The sequence below is a fragment of the Bufo bufo genome, unplaced genomic scaffold (genome assembly GCF_905171765.1).
Source record: "Bufo bufo unplaced genomic scaffold, aBufBuf1.1, whole genome shotgun sequence".
Taxonomy (NCBI): Eukaryota; Metazoa; Chordata; class Amphibia; order Anura; family Bufonidae; genus Bufo; species Bufo bufo.
In genome coordinates this window covers 14,927-27,345 of record NW_024401193.1, presented here as the reverse complement: position 1 = coordinate 27,345, position 12,419 = coordinate 14,927, and the positions used below count along the sequence as shown (strand labels likewise).

Sequence of the window (12,419 nt, the reverse complement as noted above, 5' to 3'; positions counted from 1 at the left end):
TAAATTGGTCTCGCTAACTTGTATCAAATTAGATTTTATGCTATCTTTCACATATCCATCAAGTGAATGGGACTGAGCTGTAGTACCAGGGGCAGCCACAACCATAAGAACGGCGCTCTGCCTGAGTACACAATGAAGGCAGCCCCTACATTCAGCTGTTAGGTGGAGGTGCCAAAAGAATAGTGATATTCCACTAATATTACCATTAAAGGGGTTAACCAACCCCTATAATGCCCCACATAATGCTCTGTCACCTCATACAGGTTATACTTTCTCGGTCCACTGCACCCGAGTCACTCCTGATGCCCGACGCTACATTTCCCCGGTGCGCAGATCAAAACATCTGGCGACGGAGGGTGGGGGGGGAACAGCCAATAGCAGGCTGCGACAGGAACTAGCCTCCCTAGTGTCACCCGTGTTGCTAGGGAGGCTCGTCCCCATCGTGGACTGCTATTGGCTGTCCCCGTTGCCGGATGTTTTGATCCATGCGCTGGGGACATGCAGTGGTGGCGGTGCGGCATCAGGAGCGACGCGGGTGCAGGGGATCGGGGCAAGTATAACGTGTATGAGGTACCCAGGCATTTTGGGTGGCATTATAGGGGTTGGATAATCCCTTTAAAGAAAAAATCCTCTAATGGCCATGAAGAGGGAAAAAAAAACTATATAATACACACATATAGAGAGAGATATCTACTCCATCTACAAGGATACGCATTACACCCATTTGTCACTATTTCCTAAGCGGAATCACAGAAAAACTAAATTGATAAATATTTAATAGCGGATGTTATCACACATTCAGCTTATTATCTGCCATTACATCTACCAACCACAGCCGCGATAGAAGCCTCTGAAAATATTATATCTCTTCCTAAAGAAAATTAAAATGAATCCAGCAAAAAAGGCTGCTGTGACTATGGGGAAGAAAATTCGTATTACTATCCCACTGAATACTCCACCTGAGGAGTTAAAAGAGGCACAAGTACAAAGCACGACTGAAATGGAGGCAGCATCTTCACTGAGGAGGATGTAAAATTGTTAATTGAATTCCTTGCAATGGAGAAGACTCAGCATGTGCCTGTAAAGGGATGTCATGGGGCGAATAAGCACAGTAGAAAAACAATGGAGAAAAATACAGCAGCGAGAAACAAAGGAAAGTGTCAAAAACTGAAGGTTTTATTTTTGTGTGCAGAACAAAAAAGACTGAGTCCTGCTGTCTTCACAAACACTTCAAATGTCTCACACACCTTCACAGGCGGCTCGGAATCATCTATGTGAATCCGGCAATTTATTTCAGACTCTGCCGTTCTGACACAGAGAACATCGCTAGGGGAATGTTATTAAAGGTTAAAGCAGGCATTTTGGTCTGGATCTAAACTAGTTATGTTGAGTGACTTTGTAAAGACTTGCTTTTCTGATGCTTCTGAGCTCAGATTCAATGGAGCATTACAAATATTGCCTGCTGTTTCCTAAGGGTCCTTTTATACGGACCGATGATCTGGCAGATTATCAGGGATGAGCGTTTGTATAAATGCTTATTCCCAATAATCCACTGGTGTAAAAGGTGTCGGGATGAATGAGCAAACACGCGATCATCGAGTGATCGTGTTGTTCTGCCAGCAACAAAAATCATGGTTCCTATGCATTAGATTGTGCTGTCTAAAAAATGATCTGCTGCCCAGGAGCAATTATTTTTTATGGGGACAAGCAATCACGGATCGCTGGTCTCCATATAGCAGAAGTGATTGCTGCATGTAAATGCAGCAATCACATCCACTGGCAATCAGGCAATTGTTGGGAAAGTTTCGTTGGTTTCATTGGCTGAAAGATCAGTCCGTGGAAAAGGGTCCTTAGTCACCGATGTCAAAGCCTTGCTGCTTGGGTGTCTGTGCAGATTACTGTCAGCTGCATTGGATTGTGGGTGATGTGGCGTGTACACCATGTACAGTACGGCAGGTTTACTCTCAGAATATAGTGTGATGGAAGAACAGTTTCCATGGCTCCTAATGGATAGAATAGCTTCTTCTGGACCAATGATACAATAAGTAGTAGTTGAACTAGATGAACTTGCATCATTTTTCAACCATGTATTCTAACCCAAAAAAAAAAAAAAGCATAAGCTTCGTGGATCCCAATAAATCCAATGCCATCTGTTTTGCTTCTTTCTTTCATTAGCTCAAAATGGATCGGACAAGGATGGGTCAAGATCATAAGTTTCGATATAGATAAAAGTAGAGACTTTCTGAAGTCAACTGATAGCATTCACTGATCACTACAGATCCAGCTGCTGAAACCCCCGGGAATCAACTTTCATCATGGTGGAAAGATACTAGTATTATACAGCGTCCACTTAAATCAACGCAATGCCCAAAAGAGGAAGGTGTGGAAAGCACCTGTCAAGATCAAACGACATAGAACAGTGATCGTATATACACACACACACGTACCTTTGCGTCCTGCTTAGCAAGTGAATCATCAACCTTGTCACTTTGGTCTCGGCCACCCTGTGGAGTAATAGTATCAATATATTATAATTATATAATAATTGCATTTCCTAAGGTCTCTCTCTTTTTACAGGTTGTCTTCAAGGAGTGCGCTGGTAAGGTCTAATGGAACAGACCCGTCCACAGATGGGCCTCTAAGGTTAGCTAGCATCAAAAATAGGACATGCTAAATATCAAAACTATGCCATAAATACAGCTGTACAAATGTATGCATTAGCAATCATTGGTATCCATGAATATACTGTATGTATTATGTAGACTTATCAGTCATAACATTAAAACAGTATTTAATATTGTGTACACAGCTGCCCTGAATGTCCTGACACCTTTCCATCATAGTCAGCAGTAACTTTTTCAGCAATGTGTGCTACAAAAGCTCCTCTGTGGGATAGGATGGAAAAGCCTTTGTTCCCCACTAAAATCCATAGGTCTTGGGTGCCCATGATCCTGTTGCTGTCCTTCCTTAAAACACTTTTGGTAGATACTAACCACTGCATACCCAAAATATGCCCTTTTAAAGATGTTCTGACCCAGTAGTCTAGTCATTACAATTTGACCCTTTGTCGAAGTCACTCAGATCCTTATGCTTGCCCATTATTCTGGCTTCATACAAGATGAAATAAACATTTGTGCTCAAAAGATTTTCCAGGCTCCAGATGTTGATGACCTTTATTTGAGTGGGAGCTGAACTGCAGAAACCCAACAAGACCACTACACTTTGAATGGAGTTTTGTTTCTGGCTCCATTTAGATTGGTACTTCTGACATTGGAGGCTGCAGGGAACATCTGATCCATGGCGATGCGGGTGTTGGCCGCCCACCAATTGGATACTGATGACTATTTTACTGACATTTCAACAGTTAAAGGGGTTTTCAATACTTTTTCTGTATAGTATCTAATTCATATGATAATCTGTGCAAGAAATTGCAGTCATCTGCTCTGATTTATCCCTTCCCAGCAGGCGAAGAGATATCCTTTGTTTCAGGTTATTTTCAATAAGATGAACCCTAGATCACCCCATTTGTGAGGACAGCTCATTTGCTTCCCATCTTTATTAAATGGTCATCCATTTCATCTACTTGTGTAGTTTACTGTGGTGTAAGGTGTGTGTTTACCATGAATGCCTGATGGAAAGAAGTTAAAATAGCTGCATGGATAAACCAGGGATAAGGAACAATGTAATTATAGAATTATGTGCATTAGGTGGTATTACATCTGCCATTATAGCACATCAGAGTGGAGGAGGAGGAGAGCATTCTGCAATACCTTTAAGGCTAGGTCTACACAACGACAATAAGTCGCGCGACAGATAGGGCGCAACATTTGTCGCGCAACATTTTGTTGCACTAATGTCGCGCGACAATTTTTATAATGGCAGTCTATGGTCTCGCACTGCAACATGCAACATGCTGCGACTGCGATGCAACAGTCGCAGAAAAATCCAACTCGATAAATTTTCTGCGACTGTTGCGTCGCAGTCGCAGCATGTTGCATGTTGCAGTGCGACACCATAGACTGCCATTATAAAAATTGTCGCGCGACATTAGTGCAACAAAATGTCGCGCGACAAATGTCGTCGTGTAGACCTAGCCTAATACTTTCCTTCAGGTTTTACTAATAGTTAACTGCTGTGCGGACTCAGTGGGTCAAAAAAACATCTGTGTGCAGATTTCTGCTGCATATTTCCGAGGGAAATGGCTCAAACCTCCTTAAACAGCAGATTAGCTCCTCTAGAAGGTGCCCACAGACCTTCGAAGAATATTCAGATGACAGCTATCTCTCCCCACTCCCTCATACACGCGCAGTTCAGCTGGGTATGTATGTGTGGTCAGTAGGAAGAGGGGGCAAGTCTAAACTAAAACTAGATTAGGTGATAATAATGAAAGGTCCAGATCCTTTTTCCCATGACATCTTTTGGAGGAGAGTTGGGAGCTTCTCCCTACACATTGGATTGTTGGCTGGTCTGCAAAAAACAGGGGACTGAGCTGAAAGTAACCCAATGTGTATGAGGGGGCTTAGAGTGTACCTACACTTAAAATAATAATAATAATTCTGAAATCATAGCTACATATCAAAAGGTTTTGATTGACGGGGTTCTGAGTGCCAAGACTCTGACCGATTACTAGAACAAGGAGAGAGAGAAGAGCTCACTGCAGGAGTCAGTACCGAGACAGGCTTATGGGTTTCCTTTTGAACCCATCTCCTGCAGCAAAGAAACAACGCTTTATGCAAGCGCTTATCTCTCCTCATTCTAGCAACTGGTGGGGGTCTCAAGACTTAGATGCCCACCAATCAGAACCTATATGTGTAGCCACACTTTAAGTGATCACAACATATCAAGATCTCTGCTGTGGATTCTGAGCCATAGAAGCCATTAAAAAAGAATAATACATCTATGTATTGCTGAGTGATACCTTGAAAAACCTGACTGGTCGCTCAGCTCTATATTCTAGGGAAGTTTTGTGGACAATAAAGAATAGGTCTACTGCTGCGTAATATGAGGAATATCTATATCAATGACATCTTTGTGTCTATATCATCCTAATGCAGGTTGAAGGGATAGCGCTCGTGACTGATAAAGACTTACAGCAGCTAGAGATACCAGCACTCTCTGGAACATGGAAGATGTGTCAGAACAAATGTCGTCCTCCAGGGACTTGCCGTATTCTGCAAGAGATAAAGGAATGGAACATATGATAAAGAAGAGACTTCTAAAAACCGGGTGGAAATACCGACTGTGCACCTTTTCATTTTTGTTATACTATTTAAATGGGGTTTTTCGACATGCCTCATATTTTTTCTAGGTATTCATATCCTAGCGTTATCCAGAAGAAATTGGAGAAACATAACAATGTGATTAGCTGTTTACAGAAGTGGTGGCACTCATCCGAGGCCCAGTAACGTCACATCAATTGGCCACATGGCCTATGTCCAGCTCAGTCCCATTCAAGTGAATGAGGCATAGTTGCAATACCAAGCACAGCCAGAATACAATGTACGGTGCTGTTCTTGATATACTATAAAGGAGCCACAGCACTGGTAAACTCTTAGCTTGGATTACCATTACTTTCTAGAATGAATTTAGCAATGAATTTTCAGTTTCCTTACTCAGTCTATAAGTGATGTTGATGTTTCGGATCTCTTCTGTTGAGCGTGAAGCCAGGATTTCAATGAGACAACCTTCATCTGTCCCTGCTCCCTACCAAAAAATGTATACAGTATATATTTTAACAATGTTTTAGTAATATCCTGAATCCGAAACACATTATTAGACAATGTAATAGGAACAAAGACAAAAACAATGGCAGTACCGGATCATTACATGCTAGACACCAATAACAGCCACTAAAACCAATTGATTATAATGGGGTCCATCAGGTTTATTTTTATTGTTTTTACTTGGTTATATAACGCTAACATATTCGGCAGTTATTTACAGATATTGTCATCAATTGCTTTCTCCAGTAGAGCTTACAATCTAAATTCCCCATCAGTATGTCTTTGGACTGTGAGAGGAAACCCACGCAAAACACGAGGAGAACATACAAACTCCATACAAATATGCTTGGGTAAATTCAAGCCTAGGACCCCAATGTTTCAAGACACCAGTGCTGACCACTGAGCCAACATGCTGCCCATCAATGCCTTAGGCTAGGTTCAAGGAACAGAAAGACAGAAACAATGGCGGTTCCAGATCTGTAATACACCAACAACGCCTGATGGAATCCATTGACTAAAATGGGGTCCATCAGGTTTCCATCAATAGTCATGCATGCACAGATCTGAACTTAAAGCGGCTCTGTTAACAGGACCAACCTTATTAAACCAGGCATACTGGCTGGAAGGGCTCATCATGCTGATTAAAACTATACCTTTCTTTTGTCTGTATGCTAAACAGCTGCAGAAATATCTGCATGGTTATTCATATGCAAATGAGGTTCAAGCACCAGGAGGCGGGGCTGAATCCTTTGAGCATTGCTTTGTAACACCCCCTGTGTGCCGCACACTTCCCCCTCCCCTTGATTAACAGGTCTAGACATCAGCATGCTGAGGGCAGCTGTGTGCTAGCATGTAAATATCATATACACTATGTACTATAGCTTCACCACACTGAGATCTGCCCAGAAAGCAGATACATATTACTGCTTTATTCACATGCACAATACATCATTAGAAAGACACCAGTAATATGTGTCATCTTAGGAGCATAACAAAAACATGTATCGCTATGTGGTAATGCTATATCTTGTAGTTAAAGAGGACCTTTCATGTGTTTTACTTATCGGAAATAAATACCTCTACTTGCGGGGTACTTGCTGATGCTGCCACCGGGTTCTTTTTTCTTTAAAACATCGCTCGTACGCTGCGCTGTGGCCCCTTGTATTTTTTGCGCTCAGTATGTAAATGCAGAGCATCATAGCAATGAGGAGGAGACTGAGTCTTTCTCTGTGGGCGTCTCCTTCTCCCTGGCTGTGCCGCGATCCATTGCGGAGAGCATCACAGCCAGGGAGAAAAAACCTCCCTGGCTGTGACGCTCTGCGCTGCGATTGGACAGCGCTACAGCCAGGGAGAAGGAGGCGCCCACAGAGAAAGACTCTGTGCGTGGGAATACAGCAGCAATATGTATATTAGCTATCTGAGCATATTTCATTGTGGTGAATAGTGAACACAGTGTAAATGATATCTAGATACCAGGAGACTGCTCTGCCCTCAGCATGCTGATGTCTTCCCCCTGTCAATCAAGCAGAGGGGGGAGTGTACGGAGCAGAGGGGGTGTTACAAAGCCATGCTCAAAGGATTCAGCCCCGCCTCCTGGTACTCGAACTTCTCATTTGCATATGAATAAAAACACATGTTTCTCTGCAGCTGTTTAGCATACAGACAAAAGAAAGGTAAAGTGTTAGGCTGCGTTCACACGGGCGAGATTTCCGCGCGGGTGCAATGCGGTAGGTGAACGCATTGCACACGCACTGAATCCGGACCCATTCATTTCAATGGGGCTGTTCAGATGAGCGATGATTTTCATGCATCACTTGTGCGTTGTGTGAAAATCGCAGCATGCTCTATATTCTGCGTTTTTCACGCAACGCAGGCCCCATAGAAGTGAATGGGGTTGCGTGAAAATCGCAAGCATCCGCAAGCAAGTGCGGATGCGGTGCGATTTTCACGCATGGTTGCTAGGTGACAGTCTATTCACTGTATTATTTTCCCTTATAACATGATTATAAGGGAAAATAATAGCATTCTGAATACAAAATGCTTAGTAAAATAGCACTGGAGGGGTTAAAAAAAAAAATTGACAAATTAACTCACCTTCTCCTCTTGATCGCGTAGTTCCCAGTCTCTTCTGATGAGCTGTGGGCTAAAGGACCTTTGGTGACGTCAGATCACATGCTCCAATCACATGGTCCATCACCGTGGTGATGGACCATGTGATCTGACGTCACCACAGGTCCTAGCCTGTAGTTAATCATTAAAGAAGTAAAGAAGAGACCGGGAACTACGCGGAGGAGGCGAGTTAATTTTTTTTTAACCCTCAATTGATCACCTACTATGCATTCTGTATTCAGAATGCTATTATTTTCCCTTATAACCATGTTATAAGGGAAAATAATACAATCTACACTACAACTAACCCAAACCTGAACTTCAGTGAAAAAGTTCGGGTCTGGGTACCACAGTCGGTTTTTTATCACACGCGTGCAAAAAACATTGCACCCGCGTGATAAAAACTGAACATCGGAACGCAATCGCAGTCAAAACGGACTGCAATTGCATTCTTACTCGCGCGGGTTTACCGCAATGCACCGGGACGCATCCGGACCTAATCCGGACACGCTCGTGTGAACCCAGCCTTAATCAGCATGATGAGCCCTACCAGACGAAATGCCTGGTTCAATAGGGTTGATCCTGGTGACAGAGCTGCTTTAACCTTAAAGGGAACCTGTCACCTGGATTTTGGGTATAGAGCTGAGGACATGGGTTGCTAGATGGCCGCTAGCACATCCACAATACCCAGTCCCCATAGCTCTGTGTGCTTTTATTGTGTCAAAAAAACCAATTTGATACATATGCAAATTAACCTGAGATGAGTCCTGTCCCTGACTCATCTCACGTACAGTACTCACCTCAGGTTAATTTGCATATGCATCAAATCGGTTTTTTTCACAAAAGCACACAGAGCTATGGGGACTGGGTATTGCGATGTGCTAGCGGCCATCTAGCAACCCATGTCCTCAGCTCTATACACAAAATCCCGGTGACAGGTTCCCTTTAACTATATAGTACCATGATACGGCTGTTATACTGATCATGTACATATTTGTTACCTTCATTGCTTTCTTCAATTCCAGCACATCATACAGTGTTATTGGGTTCAGCAGGCCCAGGATCACTTTTTCAAAGTTTCCGGTGAGCTCAGATTTTAAATCATCCTCTAAATCCTATAAAGAAAAAAAAAAATTGTAACACAAAAAATCCAAAACAAACTGTATATAAAATTACTATGAATTGGTGTCTTCACAACAGATTTTTATTTTTTGAGCAACAATAGTATGGGGAGTTAACCCGTCATAATCAGCTTTTGGTTTTGCGGTCATGTTCCTTTTCTTCTATAATAAGTATGCCCCTGCCGGAATATCTACAAGTTAATTTGCTTGGGGTTTCTGTATCATTTTCTTTTCTGGTTCTTCCTTGTGTAGTAGATTGAAAGTGTAGTACAGGAAGGTCTGCTGTTGGGGGGAGGGGAGTCCCGGCAAAATGGTTTATTAGGGTTGAACTACTCTAAAAAAGGTGACCATTTACCCCAAACCTTGTTCAGCCAACAGCTATTCGCCCTCTTTCTTCATACACACTTGTCTGAGCATGCATGTTCTCAATGAGACTGGTGGTGCCAGTCTTCAATGAGAGCAAAGGATCTGCCATGTTTGAATCCATCTTTCTCCTTAGGCTTCATTCACATTTCCATTTGGAGATCAGGCAGGCTGTTCCAGCACAGAGCAGCCTGCCGGATCTCACAGATGCATGCAACCGTTTTTTTCCTTGGCTGAAAACCGGCTATGTGTTGGAACAGCCTGCCCGATCTCCAAACAGAGAGGAGAATGAAGCCTTACATGCATGGCCAGCTATAGGGTCAGTTGGGAGTTGCATGTAGGTATGTAAGTACCAACGATCTCATGATATACAATATCACTCCAATAACTATAATGCTTGGTGTTTTTCACTAAAAGAACAGTGGATATAATTTCTATATAAAAAAAATAAAATAAAAAAAAAAAAGCATATATTTGGCAATTGTCTGCAAGGATTACACACATACCGTTGGCAATTACTACTGAACTGTAAAAAGCACATATTGTTTGCAATTGTTATTGAACTGCAAAGATGTACCAAACATTTGTGTGACTAAATTGTTTGCTTTCTTCTATACATTTTTATATAGTTTTGTATTTATTTTACCTACGTTGTATATGTTTTTACCTTCCCTATTTAAATTTATTTTAAATAGACCACCTCTAGGCCTTGGAGAGGTGATTACATATCACTTTGAATTTTCATTTTTTAGCACTGAGGGCACATTTTTACCATTCGGCCTAATAGGTTATCCGTAGTTGAAGGGGTCAGCCACTAGAGATATTTTTTTAAGTATATTTAACAGTTGGTTTATGTTGTTGGTTTCTCATATTGTATATCCATCTGTAATGTATATTATTAATGTCTAGTTTCATATAGGAACATGTCCATTCCTCAAAAATATATATTTTTCGGTAAACATATTCATGATATACCACACTAAAGTTTTACTGGGGAGCACTGGTGGCGCTCCTCCTCACTACATCACGGAGATTCCTCTCCTCTGCTATGTGTAATTTTAGCCATTTGATGATTACAAACAGCTGACTCCGAAGCTTCCTACTTCAAAAATGACAGCGTCAGCAGGCTCCGTTTGAGTCCCCCGTCTCCTGCTGCTCTGCACTTTTTCTGACATTTCTTTCCTCAGGATTATATTTGTAATGTAACAGGAAAGGCTTCAATGAGGGAGGGTGGGTAAGTGGCATAAGATATATTTAGGGAGTACTTGACTTCTATTTAGTCTCATCAGCTCCGTGAGAATTATCAGCTATTAGAAATAATGCAGGAAAACATGTGACGAAGACACGGACACGCCTAAAGTAATTCTTGTCTGGCTTGTAACATGGAATCCGTCTCAGATCAATGGAAAAGAACTGGACATCTGGAGGTGGCAATTTGACAGTCACATTTAGGCCTCATGCACACGAACATATTTTTTCCGTGTCCGTTCAGTTTTTTTTGCAGACCGTATACGGAACCATTTATTTTAATGGGTCCACAAAAAAAAACAGAAGTTACTCCGTGTGCATTCCGTTTCGGTATGTCCGTATTTCCGTTCCGCAAAAAAATAGAACATGTCCTATTATTATCAGCATTACGGACAAGGATAGGACTGTTCTATTAGGGGCCAGCTGTTCTGTTCTGCAAAATAACCTCAACTTCATTTGGAATTTTCTTAAAGGGGTTGTCCAAGTTATGAAAAAAAAAAATAGATATAGCACTGTAAGGCCTCATGCACATGGCCAATGTTTTAGTCCGCAGTTTTTGCGGCTCGGATGCGGACCCATTCACTTCAATGGGGCCGCAAAAGATGCGGACAGCACTCAGTTGCCCTGCAAAAAAAATATAACATGTCCTATTCTTGTCCATTTTGCGGACAAGAATAGGCATTTCTACAATGGGCCGCCCATTCCGCAAATTGCGGAAGGCACACGGGCGGCTTCCGTTTTTTGCGGATCAGCGGTTTGTGGACCTCAAAAAAAATTGAACGGTCGTGTGCATGTAGACTAAATCTGATGGTCAGCAATATATAAATAAGCTAAGCACGGGAGTGAATACAACTCCTGCCCTGAGTGACATGTCTAACTGCCGGGATACTTAGCAGCATGTTATATTTGTAGAAATATGAGTCCCAGCTGTACAGTGACAGTGCTGATACACACAGGATCTTCCCCCTACCTATACTTGTGCAATGCTCTGCAGAACTCCTCCAGTCTGTGTCTGCAGGATGAAGATCCTGTGGCTCTTCACTGCCTGCAGCTACTCAGGAAACCTCCCGCTCTCTCTGCTGCTGAAGGGGTTAATCTTTCCTGAAGAATACAGTGGGAGGGAGACACAGGGCAGGGAGCAGCAGCTCCCAGTGCAGGGGGGCGTGGCCAGCACAGTGATGGCTCATGTACAGACATATCTGCTCTCTCAGGCTTGTGCATGAAACATCATCAGAGCAGGGAGAGAAGCTGACATCACAGGACATGTGACCCTCTGAAATCTGAGAAAGATGCCACTACAGATAAAGGAAGGGCATGGTAAAGTCCTTACATTTGTCTAGTTAGAAAAACACAAAGAACAAAACAAATAACTCAGACAACCCCTGTAAGACCAGCTATTTATAAGCCTGTGTGCTGGTGTAAGATATGCCAAATAAGGGCCACATCTTCCATGAGGAGACAATGTGGACACAGGAGCCTGTGGGGCAGTAGAACAGCAAAGAAGGTCATGGCAACTCAAACTGGAACTTGCCTGCAACACAGACGGTGGTGGTAAACAGGAGTCAGGTGTGTATTTAGATTATTTTCCTTTTTTTTTAATACGTGGAGGCACGAGGCAGAAGCACTACATGGAGGGGTGGCATTACAGGCTGGAGCACTACATGGGGGGTGACACTACAGGCTAGAGCACTAAATGGGGGGTGGAATGGGCTGGAGCACTACAGGTGGGTTGGCTTTACAGGCTGAATCACTACAGTTGGGGTGGGATTACAGGCTGGAGCACTACAGGTGGGGTAGCATTACAATACAGTTGTCACTACAGGGTGGCATTATACAGGGGACATTTATAAAAATA

The 12,419-nt window shown here is 42.6% G+C and overlaps 1 protein-coding gene across 1 annotated transcript in view; it reads right to left on the bottom strand.

Annotated features, from left to right (window-relative positions):
- The window catches only part of LOC120985018 (annexin A4-like), a gene marked incomplete at its 5' end in the record, with an annotated part of 28,932 nt that extends 19,985 nt beyond the window's left edge, over positions 1 to 8,947 (bottom strand). The window contains 4 exons of the mRNA XM_040413466.1: positions 2,448 to 2,504; positions 5,092 to 5,171; positions 5,613 to 5,703; positions 8,834 to 8,947. Coding sequence (XP_040269400.1) covers positions 2,448 to 2,504; positions 5,092 to 5,171; positions 5,613 to 5,703; positions 8,834 to 8,947 — 342 coding nt within the window. The remainder of the gene's footprint in view (positions 1 to 2,447; positions 2,505 to 5,091; positions 5,172 to 5,612; positions 5,704 to 8,833) is intronic.
- Positions 8,948 to 12,419: the final 3,472 nt, after the last annotated feature.